This window comes from Somniosus microcephalus, chromosome 2 (genome assembly GCF_052327205.1).
Source record: "Somniosus microcephalus isolate GS21.2 chromosome 2, FLI_Smic_1.0, whole genome shotgun sequence".
In the NCBI taxonomy this organism is placed as follows: domain Eukaryota; kingdom Metazoa; phylum Chordata; class Chondrichthyes; order Squaliformes; family Somniosidae; genus Somniosus; species Somniosus microcephalus.
The window spans coordinates 323,270,387-323,289,201 of record NC_140988.1 but is presented as its reverse complement, the minus strand read 5'-3'; the positions used below and the strand labels follow the sequence as shown (position 1 = coordinate 323,289,201).

Here is an 18,815-nt window from a genome sequence, read left to right as displayed (position 1 = left end):
TTCACTCAAAGGGTTGTGAATCTTTGGAATTCTCTACCCCAGAGGGCTGTGGCTGCTCAGTCATTGAGTATTCAAGACAGAGATCGATAGATTTTTGGATACTGAGGGAATCAAGGGATATGGGGATAGTGCGGGAAAGTGGAGTTGATGTAGAAGATCAGCCATAATCTTATTGAATGGTGGAGCAAGCTCGAAGGGCTAAATGGCCTTACTCCTGCTCCTATTATGTTCTTAAGTTCTAAGTAGCTTTCCCAAAGTCTGAGTCAGTAAATCCACTGCAGGTGTAGGACATACGAGGAGGTTTCATTGGATGGATGTTCATTAGTAAAGGAAATAGATCTGGATGATTATCAATTGTAAATTTGTAAATATGTAATCTGTGTGTCCATGAGGTATTGAAAGGCATTTATCCTAATTTGAAACCGGTTATTTTAAGGTACTTTAAAAAACAGAGCAGGAACACAGTCTAAATACTTAAAACAGTGAATAGCACATATAACGTGGATGTTAATGGGTTTATTAATTTCTTGTGATCATTGAATTGGAAGGCACAGGCATAAAATCTTTTAAGTGTCAAACCAATGTTTCCGGAGAAAGTATTTCCCAGAGTAACACCAGTAATTTAAAAATGCATAGCGTTATCACACAACCAATAAAGGAGTCATAATTAACAGTGTTGCCGGTAATGCTTCCATTGAGCAATCCAGATAGTAAGTTGTTAGCCATGTGCCGCATCTCCACTTACTAAATGTTGCTGGTTGGCTTTTCAGAACAACACTTTTCTTCTGTTATAACTGTTGACTTTATAGTGTGTGGCATCATGCTTCACATCAGATATCCAGATAACAAAATCTTTGTTTACGTTTTCCCATTTTTCTGGATGAATGTCACATTTCTTAAACCTTTGCTTCAGATTATCTTAGAACCATTTCTTCTGCTTGCTGTTACCTTTTTTTCTTTTTCTACCTCTGGTTGTAGAATACAGCTTCAGCAAACTTCATCTGGCATGTATTGGCCACAGGAGCTGCTCTGTAACCATAAAATAGTAACTTTTCTGGTTGTGTTGGTGTACTTTAGTATTTTTTTGATGTCTGTCTCTCTTTTGTTAATTTTCATAAGAGAGTCTATATGTACCTTTGTAATACTTCTAACTGGTTCATGTATCAATGGAGAAGGCCAATTGATATGTGAAATGGACATCTGTCATTAAAAAAATTAATGCTGCTTTAATTAAATCCTTTGGAAAGGAACTGAGTGGTCATCTGGTTAAAGAATGGGACTAAAGATTATAAGAATAAGCACATAGGATGTCCTGGTATTTGCACTGTAGGAATCGGAGAAATTTGAGTTTTATCTTTTTGGAACTTTTATCTGTGGTTATTCATCTGTGTCATAAGCACAGTGCAGTTGGGAAGAATTAATATCCTAAGTTAAGAGATATGTTATGTCTTCAGTTGGATTGCAAAGGCAGCTTTTGCTGATGTGATTTTAATAGAAATGGGACATCCATTGTTCTCTTAGACGATTGAGGAATGTATATTTAACTCCTTTCTTTTAAGTTGAAGGCTTTGGTTTTCTCTAGGGTCACTTACTGACCTTTTGCCAATGCCTCTGGCAGTCAAGAAGAACTGAAGATAGCTGTATTTGGGTACCTTTTATGTATTGCAGGAATGATTACTTTGGCTCTGCCAAATTCTTAAAGGGACAAACATCCATGATTTTTTGACCTTTTCACGTGGCATCCTGCTACAGTATTTGGACTGTACCATTGTACAAAGGAAGAGTACTATTGTATATATAAATAAGTGGCCTCCTTATTCCTCCTAGCAAATGAACCATCTCACAGTTTGCTATGTTGAATTTAATTTACCATTTCTCTGGCCACTCTGCAAGCCTGTTTTTGCCTTCCTGTACTTTGGTACAGCCCTCCATATTATTAGCCATAAATTTAGACAACATACCTCTAATTTCTGAATCCAAGTCATTTTTGTTCATGATGAACAACAATTGTCCCAGCACGGGTCCCTGCCAGTCTGAGAAAGTTCTCTTAACTCCTTCCCTCTGTATTCTGTTTTGTAACTGTCTTTCAATCCATTCTGTTACCTGGCCCCTGACACCACCTTTGTCATGAGTCTCTTATGTGGCATCATATCGAAGGCCTTCTGAAAGTCCACATATATTGTGTCCACTGCATTACTTTTGTCTACTCTTTCAGTAAGTCTACAAAGAATTCACGAAGGTCGGTTAAACATGATCATCTTAAACTTTTTGTGTGCAGATAATTATATCAAAGAATGGAAGCCTGTGGCAATATATATGTTCTACTTTCCATGGACATAGCTCTCCTCCACCAGTTAAAAATGAAAAGGTTTAGAAAGTGGGGAGGGGAGAAGTGAATTCCCCCCCCCCCCCCATAATATTTAAATTGGGATTAGGTGTGATTACAAAATGATTGACAGTTCGTCGAAGTACTTTTTAAGCCAAATTTGATTCCGCACTGACTTACCCTTCCATGTGGATTCAAACAAAGGTTATATGAAATAACAACAGAAAACGCTGGAAAAACTCAGCAGGCCAGGGCAGCATCCGTGGAGAGAGAAACGGAGTTAACGTTTCAGGTCTGGGACCCTTCGTCAGAACTGGAAAAAAACAGGAAAAGGGGATAGATTTTGAAGCAAGTGGGGGCTGGGAAAAGGGGGAGGGGATGAAAGAACAAAAGGGAAGGTCAGAGATAGAAAGCAGGAGAGATTAAGAGACATTGAGAGATACTAAGAGATATTCAAGGAACAAAGGATGGCTCTGGATGAAGTGTGAATGGCCCTGGCAGAATGAAGGACAGCTGCCATGTGGGAGGGAAGAAAAAAGCCCAGATGAAAGTGTGGATTAAAAAAAAAAGGGAAAATAAATAAATAAATATATATATATATATATATATATATATATATATATGTGTGATGGGGACCGAGTTTATGATCTGCAATTGTTGAACTCTATGTTGAGTCCAGAGGGCTGTCGAGTGCCTAATCGGAAGATGAGGTGCTGTTTCTTGAGCTTATATGAAGGTTATATGAAACTACTCTGCCCAGAAACTCTCACTCTGCCATCAGATCAGACCCAAAGTCTGGATTTATACAGCCAGTTTAGTGTTGGTGTGCAGCTGAAATCCCTTTGCATTAATGTTAACTTTGCAGCATAATTGCTCCCTGATTTTTTTTTTACAAAAGGAATAACAGCTGACAAGCCTGGTATAATTTATTTATGTATATTATTTTTAAGTGAATTAAGTTAATGAAAATAACATTGCTCAGTGGCAATGTGAAAGACAGAAAATACTTTTTAAGTGCTTGACTGACAAAAAGTGTGATGAGGAAAAAGCAAATGCAATATTTGCACAGCACTGACTAATCCATGCAAGATTTTGCATCTGTTGTAATTCCATAATGGAGTAATTTGCAGTTTTATTTTGATCCATTTGTGCAGGACATGTGGTCATTTTTCTGTAAAATAGAAGTGTCAAGTCATGACCTCTAAATCTTGATGTTGACCTCCAGTTGGATGACCAGCTTACCATAAGGACCACTTTTGTTATGTTAATTATCCGTTTTTTCTACAGCTGGGCTTCATTTTGTCAAATTTGGGGTTTTTCCCCCTTTGGTTGTGCAGTTTTAAGTTCTGATAAAATAGGTAAAAGGCACTCTCAGTTTACTACTTTTAAAGTCTATGCCACCCTTCACCCCCAAAAGGAAAAGAAAAGCTGCTTTTTTGACCTGGATTCTATTCAAATCGAAGTTGAGAATCAATATAGATATCAAGGTTAACATTGCTTGACCCAAAGCACTGTTTTGCTAATTTCCTTTTTTATGTTAATTAACCAAGTGCCTAAAAAACCATTTCTTTCCAGTTTTAATCTTGTGTATAAAAGTCATTTAAATATTTGTCTCATTATCATCTTCCCACCTCAGTTGAAACTGATTCCCTGTTGTTGGGTTTGTCATTACTGATTGTTGAGACACTTGTGAATCACCACGTTTTCAATAAACCTGCAAAAAGCCTGTGCAATAATAATGCCATGTTCTGTAGATCAAGTTATTTTCATGTGGATTTTCTTTTAGTACCCTTTTGTCACAAAAATTAAACTGCTGTCCAATGTTTCTGTCTTTTTAATGAACTGGCAAAATATGGCCTGGCATAACATGAAAATTCTCAAATTTTTATTAAGCTTGCTCATGTGAAAATTTATTTCGCCAAAAATTATTAAGTTTTCAACGGTTAGCAATTAGTTTACTATGATAATTAATGTACTGTGGTAGATTGTAGACAAAAGATGGTTGTTTCTACAGTCTAATGGACTACAATAAATTAAAACCAACAGTATGAATCAGATTGCATTTTGGAAAATAGTCCATTACAATTTAAAGGTGTGTGAGACTATTGAAAAGGAAATGCCTATTCTTGATTTCTTTTGTAGAAACTGGTTTTATAAACAAGCATTGGTTTTACCCTGATTGTTTACTTCAGCCTGCAAGGTGTTTTTCTCTAAATTATTCATTTTGTCACACAGAAATAATTCTGCTTCCTGGTGTAAATCTCATCTAGTTATCGCTAGAATTGTTTTTAAGGGCTCTGTCCTATTAATTAATGCTGTTAGTTGGTGCACCTCAGGGTTCAATATTAGAATCATTATATTTTTACATTTTAAATTGTATTTCAGTCTTATCTAGCAAAATTAAACCCTACTAATCAGACTGAAATCGGTAGAGTGGTCTGTAATATGAAAACAATTAACACTTGGGGTAATTAAGGGCAGTCAGCATGGATTTGTACAAGGCAAGTCATGTGTAATAAATTTAATAGAGTTCTTAAAAAGGATAAAGATAATACAGTGGCTGCTGCGACAAAAGGTGTTGTTCCATAACAAAATCATATATGTGAGAAGTCACACAACACCAGGTTATAGTCCAACAGCTTTATTTGAAATCACAAGCTTTCGGAGCGCTGCTCCTTCGTCAGGTGAATTGTCCACCCCAGTCCAACACCGGCATCTCCACATCAAAATCATATGAGTCTTGCTGAAGATAAAAAGGGTAATATGGCAGCATGGGGAGGAAGTTGGTTAAAGGACAGAAAACCGAGAAGTGGTTAATGGATGTTTTTGGACAAGAGGAACACAAACTATGGTGCCCACCCAGGGGTTGATGTTAAGACCATTTCTGTTCTCAATACATATCAATGATTCCGACCCGGATATGGGGGCACAATATCAAAATTTTAGACAAAACAAAAATCGGTAGTGTGCTTAACCGGGAAGAGTACTGTAAGAAGGACATAGAGATTAGTAGATTGAGGAGATAGATGTTGAGTGAAATTTAAAGCAGAGAATTGTGAGGTGATACATTTTGGAAGGTAAAACAAAGAGTTGACATAGAGTCATAGAATTATACAGCACAGAAAGAGGCCCTTCGGTCCATTGTACCCACGCCGGCCATCAAGGCCTGTCTATTCTAATCCCATTTTCCAGCACTTGGTCTGTAGCCTTGTATGCTATGGCGTTTCAAGTGTTCATCTAAATGCTTCTTGAATATTGTGAGGGTTCCTGCCTCTACCATTCTATTATATTTCTTGAGGCTAAAGGGATATGGGGAGAAAGCAAGGACAGGGTACTGAATTTGGATGATCAGCCATGATCCCATTAAATGGCGGAACAGGCTCGAGGGGCCGAATGGTCTACTCCTGCTCCTATCTTCTGTTTCTATGTTTACCACCCTTTCAGGCAGTGAGTTCCAGATTCCAACCACCCTCTGGGTGAAAAAGTTTTTCCTCAAATCCCCTCGAAACCGCCTGCCCCTTATCTTGAAACTATGCCCCCTGGTTATTGACCCCTCTACTCAGGGGAAAAGATCTACCCTCCTCATAATTTTGTACACCTCAATCAGGTCCCCCCCTCAGCCTTCTCTGCTCTAAGGAAAACAACCCCAGCCTGTCCAGTCTCCCTTCATAGCTATGGGATCTATGTACATGCATACCAAGGTTCCTCTGTCCTTCCTAGGGTCCTACCATTCATTGTCTATTCCCTTGCCTTGTTAGTCCTCCCAAAATGCATCACCTCACACTTTTCAGGGTTAAATTCCATTTGCCACTGTTCTGCCCATCGAATCAACCCATCTATATCGTCCTGTAGCCTGAGGCTTCCCGCCTCGCTATTTCCCACTCCACCAATTTTTGTGTCATCTGCGAACTTACTGATCATACCTCCTACATTCATATCTAAATCATTAATGTACACTACAAACAGCAAAGGACCCAGCACCGATCCCTGCGGTACACCACTGGACACAGGCTTCCAGTCACAAAAACAACCTTCGACCATCACCCTCTGCCTCCTGCCACTAAGCCAATTCTGGATCCAATGTGCCAAATTGCCCTGGACATATGCACTACATAGTAAAACTTTAAAATTAAATGAAGAACTTGACACTTAAGGCTTCAGATACACAAATCTTAATAAAGTGTGAGGAAAAGATTTTATAAGTACAGTAGCAGCGTAGAGTACAAAAGCAAGGAGGCAATGTTAAACTTGTGTAAAAAAAAAATTGTTGGTTTAACCTATACAAATCACTGGTTAGGTCCTAATAGAATATTGTGCCTAATTTTTGGCTGGCAATGACAGGGTAGGGTACAAAAGAGATTTACTAAGACGATACCAGGATTGAGAGAATTTAGTTTTGAGAAGACACCAGAGAAACTGGCATTCATTTCATTAGCGGAGATCTAATCGATCAAAATAAAGAAAGGGTTTTGATAAAGTAAATGGGGGAAAACTATTTATGATGGATAGTGAATGTGCAACTATAGAGTAGAAATTTTAGAGCACCACACAGGATTATTAGGATATGGAATGCCCTTCCAGAAAAAGTGGTGGAAGCATAATCCATATTAGCTTTTAAAAGGGAAGTCGATAAATATTTAAAAAGGAAAGAAATTAAAAGGATATGAGGGAAGGGCAGAAGAATGGGACTGTTATGAATTTGGGTCTTAATTTTGATATTCTCTCTGGTATAATGTGCTAGTCATTCCCATAAGTAGTCTGAGCATCTTATGTTTTGGGGTGTTCTTGTACTGTCCAATATCTAATTTTTCAATCGTGTAACTCAGGGGTATAACAATAGGACCCCTTTGTGATCTAAACAAGAGTTTTGTATCTTTCATATGTGCTGCTATGTAAGCGTCTCTAATTTTTTTGAAGATGGGCCAAAAAAACACACTATAAAATGATGGCCACCACGATCAAATAATGGCCCTGAATTTGCGGTCGGAGACTTCCCGCGGGGAAATGCCTCTGATCAGCAAATAAAATCCACGCCTATCTGGTCCGGGAGGTACGGAGATTCGCGGTCCTGGGGCTCCCCGGGTACCCGCAGAAAGAGGCCCACGTATCTCTGGCGCAGGCAGTTCGCGAGCGCCCCTGGGGTCACGTGGGCCGGACCAACGAATGACAGAAGGGAATCCCCATTCATACTTATGGGGATTCCATATGTACGGAAACCCCATAAGCATGAATGGAGCTACCCCAAAAAATACATCTAGACACCAAATAAAAAAAAACACACATTTAAAATGAATTAAAATGGCATTTAATGCAATATTTAAAACAAAAATGTAATTGTTTGAAAAATAAATGTACATGTTTTAAAGGGGCTAAAAATAAACTTGGCTTATTTAACAAGTTTTTAAATGTATAAATTATTGATAAAATTTTATTTTTCTGTTTTTTAAAACTCTTACGCTGGTAAAAGCAGGCGTAAGAATTTCACAGGCATTCGATGGGCAGAAGTTGGGCAAATAGCCCAACTCTCCGTCCGCGGATGCCCTTTTCCCGAGGATGCGTGCGATCTGTCGAGAAGATTCTTGACAGATCGCAAGTTCCGGGTTTTAGCACATGCCTAAACCTGGAACTTGCGTGGGCCCTACATGTGCGTATGCACCTCGTGTGCGCCCGTAGGGGCCGCAAATTACAACCCAATGAATTTAGGGGAAATTTCTTTATACATAGTGTTGAAAATGTAGAACTCACTGCCACATTGAGTGGTTGAAGCAGATAGCATTGACACATTTAAGGGGAGACTTGATGCATACACGAGGGAGAAGGGGAAAGAGGGAGATGGGACAGGGTGGGGAGTAGGAGGAGGCTCATGTGGAGTATAAATACTAATTGAGCTAATTGGCCTGTTTCGTTGCTGTAGGTTCCATGTAATTCTATCTAAGCCCCAATTGTGTATTTTTATATTTCCTTATGCCAGGCAACGACCTAGTGAAATAAAAACAGAAAATGCTTGAGATACTCAGCAGGTCAGGCAGCGTCTGTGAAGAGAGAAACAGAGTTAACGTTTCAGGTCGATGACCTTTCGTCAGAACTAACTTGTGAATCTGCACTGAACCCTCTCTATTGCCTCAGCAACTTTCCAAAAGTGTGGAGCCTAGGAGCCCAAAACTGTACACATTACTCCAACTTTGGTCTTAGTAAGGTTTTATTTAGATTCACCATTACATCTCGACATTAGTATTCCATACCTCTTGCTGTAAAATCCAATCCCATTAGCTTTCTTTATGGCTTAACCTACTTGAGATGCTGCTTTTAATGTCATGTGAATCTGAACCCCAAATCCCTTTGCTTTTCTGCATCACCTAGCTTTGCCCCATTTAAAATATCCTTAATACTTTTTTGTAACCTAAATGAACCAACTCAGGTTTACACGCATTGAATTCCATCTGCCACCTTTTGCCCATATCACCACTTTATCAATATGCTCTTGCAGCTTCCTTTGTCCTCAGAAGGTCCTCCTATTTTAGTATTGTCTATAAATTTGGACACCACTCCCTCTAGCCATATATCTAAATCATTGATGTACACAGTGAACAGAAGCGGTCCCAGAACAGAACCCTACTTCCAGCCATTCTGAGAAACTGTCCTTAACTCCTCTCTCTCATCCCTTTTAACCAATTTTTAATCCTTGTTGCCCTAATTCCATACCCTTTAATCTTCTACAGTACTGTCCTGTGGTACCTTATCAAAGGCTTTTTAAAAGTCCATGTAGACCACATTCACTGCATTTCCCCCATCCACCATAGCTGTCACCTCAAAAAGCAGTTATCAGATTTGTCGAGCATGATCTCCCTTTCTGAAATCTATGTGGGCTGCTTCTAATTATTTTCTCTTCTGTAGATATTTAGAAGTTTAATTGAAGATTCCAATTTTCCCTAACACAGAAGTTAAACTAACTGGCCTGTAATTTCCTGGACGAAAATGCTGGAAATAGTCAGCAGGTCAGGCAGCATTTGTGGAGCGAGAGAAACAGGTTCCACAGATGCTGCCTGAGTATTTACAGCATTTTCTATTTTTATTTCTGAAATCCATTTCTGCAGTATTTTTCTTCTGTAGTTTCCTGGGTTAGTTCTGCTTCTGTTTTTGAAACTGGGTATGACATTGGCCACTCTCCAGTCCTCGGCTATACATCCTCTCTCAATCTAACCCTGAAATACAATTTCTCGGGTCATTGCTATTTCTTTCCCCATTTCCCTCAGGAATCTTGGATGTATTCCAGCTTTAGCATAACTAACTTCTCTAAAGGGAAGGCAGTACACTTTAAATGGTAAGATTTTAAAAAGAGCAGAGGAGCCTTGATGTGTAAATATGCAAGTCATTAAAGGTGGCAGCACTGTAGTTCCTGTGTCTATTTTTAAAGAGTAACTTGCAGCAGCCCATTGTTCTAAGACAGTTTAAATTTCAAGGGAGTCATGTGGAATGCTTTGTGATCATAATGTAGCCTTATTCACAATTCAGATAAGTTTGTAAGCGTGTTTAACTTGGATACAGTTAAAAAGTAATCTAAAAGCAACAGGAAAATTGACTTGACAATTGCATTCTAAAACATACAGGCCTAGAAATTCGGGGCGCCAAGCTCGCCTGGGCACCGGAATTTCCGCTCCGGATGGAGCCGCTTGCGCCAGCGCGATATTCAGTTTCAGCGCCCCAAACGGAAGCGGGGCGCTGCTCGAGGCGCCCCGCGTCCCTCTTGGGGCGCTGAAACTGAATATCGCAGCACAACGTGCCACGGCACGGCACGCTGCGGTACTGCAGGCCTTCCTCCCCTTCTTAAAGGGGAGGGGCCTGCACCAGCGCGATCTCCGATCGCGAGTGCCGGCAAAAGAGCCCGGCACCGAGGAGCAGTGCCGGGCTCTTGGGACACAGCTGGCACTGCCTGGGGGGGGGGGGGGCGGCATCAGGAGGCCGGGGACGGCGGCGCGAGGAGGTGCTGGCAGGCGGCCAGCGAACAAAATGGCCGCCCCGCACCTTCCCTTTAATTAGCGCCACTACCGCCACAGGTAGGCCCCCCTGAACCGGTCGCGAACTGCGACCGGCGCTACGGGGGGGGGGGGCGAGACCCAATATCGCGTTCGGGGCGGTAGCGAGGTGCTGCGCACACCGATGATGTCATTGGTGCTGGTGCAGCGCTACAGGCTAACGCCACCATTAGCGCCCCGCTAAATTTCGCGGGAGGCGTGGCCAGTGGCGCTAAAACCACTAAGTGCCCTCTTTAGGCGCTAACTGGTGGCACAGCCCACCGAATTTCTAGGCCACAATCTCTCTCTTGTTTGGCTACACTGGCTGCTCTATATCCAATAATGTGTGCAAATAAATCTGCAGGATTTTTGTCATGGCTACAAAAGTGTTTACAGTTCACCTAGTGTTTTAAAATGTTTTTTATTATATAAGGCCATAATCCATGGTTGCTCTACGAGAAATGGCACAGCAGCACAACATGCTGGAAGACTCCAGTGTGTTGCACCATGGAGTGGTCAGATTTTTCGTGCTCCATTTATCAACATTCTTCATCTCGCTCCTCTGACCTCAAGTGGGAGTCCCACATGTATGCTACTAACACTCCCTGGAAGATGCTGGATTTTCTCTGTTGTGTCAAAGATTTACCTTTCCCCTTGAACAACTTGAATAATTTTCTGGTACCTTTCTCACACTCCTGTGCAAGATGCTAGAAAAAACTTGTCATCTGTTCGACAATGCCTCTTTCACCTTCAGCACCCAACCCATCATACCCTTTCTTGATTTTTTTCTGCCTTATTTAAATTACTGTGGTCAGGATTCCTGTGAATTTTTCCATCCTTTCTCCTTCTAAATTCTAAATGTACCATCTTACACATTCTTTTTCCTTCCTACATCTTCACTGTGTTGAAATCAAGACTCATTCTATTCTCATTCTCCCAGATTCTCTCACTGGGAAATTTCCAGCAGTCTTTTTTTCAATTATCATTGAACTTTTAAAAACTAAGTTTGCCATCACGTAATCACTAGTTGTCTTCTTATACTGTTGTGGTTGTGTCCTGTGTTACAGGCCTTGGCCCAGCATCTTAGAGCTTTTCACGTTCCTTGGTATCAACATGCTTCCTCTGTCCAGTGAACTAAGGGCATATGCCAGAACAAGACCTCGTATAGAGTAATGTGAAGGAAGAACAGTTGGCTATCCATGGCCTTGGCCTAGAAGTTAGCACACTGCCCCATGGGATGGTTGTGGAAACTGACCTCTCAAAGAATGAGGAGACTATACACTATATGTCATGTTATTTTTTTTTTAATTCATTGATGGGATGTGGGCGTTGCTGGCTAGGCCTGCATTTAGTGCCCATCCCTAATTGCCCTTGAGAAGATGGTGGTGAGCCGCCTTCTTGAACCGCTGCAGTCCATATGGTGTAGGTACACCCACAATGCTGTTAGGAAGGGAGTTCCAGGATTTTGGCCCAGCGACAGTGAAGGAACGGCGATACAGGTCCAAGTCAGGATGGTGTGTGGCTTGGAGGGGAACTTGTAGGTGGTGATGTTCCCATGCGTCTGCTGCCCTTGTCCTTCTAAGTGGTAGAGGTCGCTGTAGCTAATACATTTTTCATCAAAACTCAACTTTTAATTGTAAAATGGATTTTTTTAAGCATGTTAGCATTTGAATTCACCGTGATTTGTTTCATTTTGGTCAAATTTCACACCATTAGACAGTTCTCTCCTGTTTGTTTCCTTTAATTAAAATAGACTTTTTAGTAGTGCAGGGGAAGGTTTTTTATCCTAGATTCAATAAGATTTGTGGTGAAGAAAAGTAGCTGAAATACTTTTAGCTTTCTTTTCATCCCTTTTCCTGGCTTCTGCTCTATACTGTAATACTGAAATTGAGTGATTTATTTATTTATTTTATTTGTTTATGGGATGTGGGTGTCACTGGCAAGACCAGCATTTATTGCCCATCCCTAATTGCCCTCGAGAAGGTGGTGGTGAGCCGTCTTCTTGAACCGCTGCAGTCCGTGTGGTGAAGGTACTCCCACAGTGCTGTTAGGTAGGGAGTTCCACGAATTTGACCCAGCGACGATGAATGATCGGCGATATACTTCTAAGTCAGGATGGTGTGTGACTTGGAGGGGAACTTGGAGGTGGTGGTGTCCCCATGCGCCTGCTGCCCTTGTCCTTCGAGGTGGGAGAGTTCGCGGGTTTGGGAGGTGCTGCCGAAGAAGCCTTGGCGAGTTGCTGCAGTGCATCTTGCAGATGGTACACACTACAGCCACGGTACGCCGGTGGTGGAGGGAGTGAATGTTTAATGCGGTGGATGGGGTGTCAATCAAGCGGGGTGCTTTGTCCTGGGTGGTGTCGAGCTTCTTGAATGTTGTTGGAGCTGCACTCATCCAGGCAAGTGGAGAGTATTCCATCACACTCCTTACTTGTGCCTTGTAGATGGTGGAAAGGCTTTGGGGAGTCAGGAGGTGAGACACTCGCCACAGAATACCTAGCCTCTGACCTGCTCTTGTTGCCACAGTATTTATGTGGCTGGTCCAGTTAAGTTTCTAGTCAATGGTGACCCCCAGGATGTTGATGGTGGGGGATTCAGCAATGGTAATGCCATTGAATGTCAAGGGGCGGTGGTTATACTCACTTGTTGGAGATAGTCATTGCCTGGCACTTCTGTGGCGCGAATGTTACCTGTCACTTATCAGCCCAAGCCTGAACGTCGTCCAGGTCTTGTTGCATGCGGGCATGGACTGCTTCATTATCTGAGGAGTTGTGAATGGCACTGAACACTGTGCAGTCGTCAGCGAACATCCCCATTTCTGACCTTATGTTGGAGGGAAGGTTATTGATGAAGCAGCTGAAGATGGTTGTGCATAGGACACTGGCCTGAGGAACTCCTGCAGCGACGTCCTGGGGTTGTGATGATTCACCTTCAATCACCACAACCATCTTCCTTTGTGCTAGGTATGACTCCAGCCAGTGGAGAGTTTTCCCCCCAATTCCAATTGACTTTAGTTTTACGAGGACTCCTTCATGCCACACTCGGTCAAATGCTGCCTTGATGTCTAGGGCAGTCACTCTCGCCTCACCTCTGGAATTCAGCTCCTTTACCCATGTTTGGACCAAGGCTGTAATGAGGACGGGAGCTGAGTGGTCTTGGCAGAACCCAAACTGGGCATCAGTGAGCAGGTTATTGGTGAGTAAGTGCCGCTTGATAGCACTGTCAATGATAGCACCTTCCATCACTTTGCTAATGATTGAGAGTAGACCGATGGGGCGGTAATTGGCCAGATTGGATTTGCCCTGCTTTTTGAGGACAGGACATACCTGGGCAGTTTTCCAATTTGTCGGATAGATGCCAGTATTGTAGCTGTACTGGAACAGCTTGGCTAGAGGCGCAGCTAGTTCTGGAGCACCAATCTTCAGCATGGTAGCCAGGATGTTGTCAGGGCCCATAGCCTTTGCTGTATCCAGTGCATTCAGCCATTCCTTGATATCACGTGGAATGAATTGAATTGGCTGAAGACTGGCTTCTGTAATGGTGGGGACCTCAGGAGTAGGCCGATATGGATCATCCACTCGGCACTTCTGGCTGAAGATGGTTGCAAATGCTTCAGCCTTGTCTTTTGCACTCACGTGCTAGGCTCCGCCATCATTGAGGATGGGGATATTCATGGAGCCTCCTCCTCCCGTCAGTTGTTTAATGATTCACCACCATTCACGACTGGATGTGGCAGGACTGCAGAGCTTTGATCTGACCCGTTGATTGTGGGATAGCTTAGCCCTGTCTATAGCATGCTGCTTCTGCTTTTTAGTATGCATGTAGTCCCGTGTTGCAGCTTCCCCAGGTTGGAATCTCATTTTAGGTACGCCTGGTGCTGCTCCTGGCATGCTCTTCTACACTCCTTATTGAACCAGGGTTGGTCCCCTGGCTTGATGGTCATGGTAGAGTGAGGGATATGCCGGGCCATGAGGTTACAGATTGTGGTGGAATACAATTCTGCAGCTGCTGATGGCCCACAGCGCCTCATGGATGCCCAGTGTTGAGCTGCTGGATTTGTTCTGAATCTATCCCATTTAGCACGGTGGTAGTGGCACACAACACAATGGAGGGTGTCCTCAGTGTGAAGACGGGACTTTGTCTCCACAATGACTGTGCGGTGGTCACTGCTACCAATCCTGTCATAGACAGATGCATCTGCGACGGGTAGATTGGTGAGGACGAGGTCAAGTAGTTTTTCCCTCATGTTGGTTCTCTCACCACCTGTCGCAGGCCCAGACTGACAACTATGTCCTTCAGGACTCGGCCAGCTCGGTCAGTAGTGGTGCTACCGAGCCACTCTTGGTGATGGACATTGTCCCCCACCCAGAGTACATTCTGTGCCCTTGTTACTCTCAGTGCTTCTTCCAAGTGATATTCAACATGGAGGAGTACTGATTCATCAGCTGAGGGAGGGCAGTAGGTGATAATGAGCAAGAGCTTTCCTTGCCCATGCTTGATCTGAAGCCATGAGATTTCATGGGGATCCGGGGTCAATGTTGAGGACTCCCAGGGCCACTCCTACCACTGTGCCGCCACCCCTGGTGGGTCTGTCCTGCTGGTGGGACAGGACATACCCAGGGATTGTGATGGAGGAGTTTGGGACAATGGCTGAAAGGTATGATTATGTGAGTATGACTATGTCAGGCTGTTGTTTGACTAGTCTGTGGGGCAATTCTCCCAATTTTGGCACAAGTTGGTGAGGAGGACTTTTTAAGGTCGACTGGGCTGGGTGTGCTGTTGCCATGTCCATAGCCGGTGCCGAGGTCAATGTCGGGTGGTCCGTCTGGTTTCCTTCTTATTATTTTGTGTCGTAGCGGTTTGTTGCAACTGAGTGGCTTGCTAGGCCATTTCAGAGGGCAGTTAAGAGTCAACCACACTGCTGTGTGTCTGGAGTCACATATAGGCACCAGGTAAGGACGGCAGATTTCCTTCCCTAAAGGACATTTGTGAACCAGATGGGTTTTTACGACAATCCGATAGTTTCATGGTTACCATTACTGATGCTAGCTTTTTATTCCAGATTTATTTAATTAACAGAAGTTACATTTCCTCAGCTGCCGTGGTGGGATTTAAACTCACATCTCTGAATCATTAGTCCAGGCCTCTGGATTTCTAGCCCAGTGACATTACCACTATGCTACCGTTCCCTTTATTGTAGGTTATTTTGTTTATGGTATTTAAATATAGCAGTCAGTTTATTAAACGGAGAAAAAGCAACCTAAAATTGTGACCAGGCATGACTTGCCATTCTGGGGAAAGCATCTAGCTGATGCCTTTCTGTTGGAAGTTCATTCTTTCAGTCACTCCTGCCACTAAACCCTGTCCACCAATCACCTCTGTGCTCGCTGACTTACATTGGCTCCCGGTTCGACAATGCTTTGATTTTAAAATTCTCATCCTTGTTTTAAAATCTCTCCATGGCCTCGACCCTCCCTATCACTGTAACCTCATCCAGCCCTAGAACCCTCCAAGATTTCTGCACTCTTCCAATTCTGGTCTGTTGCGCATTGCTGTTTTTCTTGGCCCAACGGGCCGTGCCTTCGGCTGTCTAGGCCCTAAGCTCTGGAATTCCTCCCTAAACCTCTCCACCTCTCTTTCCTCCTTTAAGATGCTCCTTAAAACCTACCTGTCCAAATATCTCCTTTTGGGGCGATGTGTCAAATCTTGTTCGATAATGTTCCTGTGAAGTACCTTGGTGGTTCTTACTACATTAAATGCAAGTTGTTGTTACATGGGACTTGAATCTGGTTCAAAGCACGTTAATATCAGAATTTAAAACAAAACCTGTGGCTGATATCAGGAATTTGATGTTAGATCATATTCGATGTTTCTAGGTCCAAATGTTCCTCTTAACACTCCATGGCATAACATCGTAAAATTTGAGATCAGTTCTTCAACTAGGGGAATGTTTTCAGTGACTCGAGTCATCAGTTGGATGTACCAAAAGAAAGGATCCAAATTAAAGAGAACACAGTAAATAAATACTTCTTTTTTAACAGGTAGTATTTTATGAATATGGACTTTAATGTGAATAATATATCAGTTTATATCTAGGACCAATGCTTAATCATTGGGGAGAGTGCACTAGTGCTTAAATATTGCCAAACACCGTCCCCAAATATGCAGAAGAATTTTGAAGAAAGAAATGGTCAATTTTAGAGTTCCAGCAAGAAATTAGGTGGATGTAGAATCTTTGAAAAAGGAATGATTTTGGGGCAGTATTTGGGCTCTTTATACTCCTGCGATTGATGGGTGTACATTAACATGGGAAACAGGCTAAACATATTCCACTAAGAGGAACTAAATATATATTTTTTTAATTCCCCACTGACTGTAGGCCTACAATTAATTTGTTATCCCTGAATAAAACTCATGTGACTGTATTTTATGGTCACTCTATCTACTCTTCATGCTCAATGGATCTTTTGATAAGAACCTTATTCTGTTACTTCTGTCAATTTTTACAGCTTGCATACTTTTTTGATAGTTGGGCTAGTGGGTTAAGAGAATGAATTGCTATTGGAATCAAGTGGAGATAAATAATCCCAACAAGTATATGTAGAAAACATGGATGGTTTGTAGTTATTACATTGCTGTGACTGGCACTAATTAGTAGACTGCTTTTCAAGAAAAAAATAGTTTGCCAGAGCTTTCAGATATTTTCTAGAATGCACATTACTTTAAACTAGCTGGCACTAATATAAGTTGATGTAATGCTCGTTAAGAACTTTAAAGGAAATCATAGAAAATAGCAGAAGAATTTATTGTGTATTTTTAATGTGAAGGTCTTCTAGTTAAAAAGAACTGTGGATTCTATTAAATGTAAGTTTTACAAAACCATGAGGTAATACTCCATTAATATAACAGTCTCATTTTTCCATTCTTACTAATGCTATTATTTTTATTTTATCCTCTAAAAATTATTCTGCTTCTCTTCTCTTTTCTGTCTTCCTTTTCCTCTCCAAGCTGCTGTTGCTGCCCATGAGGCTGACTGCTCTGGCAATGTTTTACATAGCTGCCCCTCAGTCAATGAAGGTATTCTCCTCCCTCTCTAATACATCATACCAGCTTTCATCATGTTAATTTCAGTAGTTATTTATTATGCAAATGTTAACCACTCTTACATAGAGGTAAGTGCATTCATGCAGGAGGGAACTTTCCTAGTGCTTTTGAAGCAGGACAAGAGTTATGATGCACCTTTTCTGCCTCCATATGACAATATTTCTCATTTTGGGAGGAAGAATGTTGCATTTTTATAAGTGAAAATTTAGATGTATAAAATTTGTAAATGATTCAGATTTTGATCTAACTGGCTAAAGTGTCCTGAGAAGTGTTTCAGCCATGTTTTTCTGATTTACTGCAAGTTTGCTGTAACAAATGAAGTACGTCTGCTCAATTGAGAGCAGACTTTCTACTTTAGAAGTAAAAGTGGAATCTGTAAACAAATCTGAAAAGCTACCCTAAATGTCAAAGGGAGATAACTCTATTGGCCATTCAAAGCACCCAGCATGATGATTGGTGTTGTTCAGTTGCCCTTTGTTTAACGTTGCTGGTCAGAGATTGCCTAAGAGCAGGGCATTTTGCACAGCTTTCTTCTGATGCAATGACATGACGTTCCATTCCAGTGACATCATGAAGTAAGACCTGTCCACAACCCATCAGTGAAGTGGAATTTAATATTCTCACATCAGAGAGAATTCTATGCAAAATGTCTGCTAAGTTGCTTCTAGCTAGTAGTTTTAAAGCATAAAAAATGGTAGCAAGGGGAGACTAAATTACACCAGTATAGATAAATGTTTCTTTAACAAAACCTTATTTTTGATTGTGATTTAAATAAAATTCCCTTTTGATTATCTGCCACATTTTGGAATATTCTTGAGATTATTTCTGATATAAGAGCATCCTCAGATTCCCATTTTTCTGGCAAAATTGATTCATGCAAGTGAAATATTATGAATGTGATTTTAAAAAACCCACTAATAATGAGTCAACTAAAATATATTACTGTAATCATTTGTGTACATATTAAATTTATGAAAATATGTGAACATTTTGTTAATGGTAGCTGAATACTATTGCTTGTAAACTCTTTGTTGAATCATTTGTCAAAATTATGCATTTGGCTATCTTTATAGACCACAATATATTGTAGTCTTTATCATTCTTGGCAAGTCTGTATATAGCTACAGTCTGAGTTGACAAAATTGCTTTTATTTTATATTTAATCATTGCAGTTTAAGTTGTCAACTTCTATATGGACATGTTTTTCATCATTTTGAATCTTATAATTAGATTTCTATTTTGAAGTTGGTCACAATAAAATCTCTGCAATTAGTTTTTGCTGATCCTTTTTTTCTGTTAAGGTTATTTAAATAGTATTACTGACAATCTCACCTTTTAATCGACATATTTGCATTTGGTCTTAAAATTGAGAAA

At 41.4% G+C, this 18,815-nt stretch overlaps 1 protein-coding gene across 7 annotated transcripts in view; it reads left to right on the top strand.

The window, feature by feature from the left end:
• wdr7 (WD repeat domain 7) overlaps window positions 1-18,815 on the top strand; it is an 836,682-nt gene that overhangs the window by 294,998 nt on the left and 522,869 nt on the right. For 5 of the 7 annotated variants that reach the window (XR_015074758.1, XM_085974481.1, XM_085974467.1 and 2 more), the window contains one exon: window positions 17,346-17,414. The exons of the other annotated variants lie outside the window; for them this stretch is intronic. Coding sequence is in view for 4 of the 5 variants with exons in the window: in XM_085974481.1 (XP_085830607.1) it covers window positions 17,346-17,414 (69 nt within the window). In the remaining variant the exon portion in view is untranslated. The remainder of the gene's footprint in view (window positions 1-17,345; window positions 17,415-18,815) is intronic. 7 annotated transcript variants of the gene reach the window in all.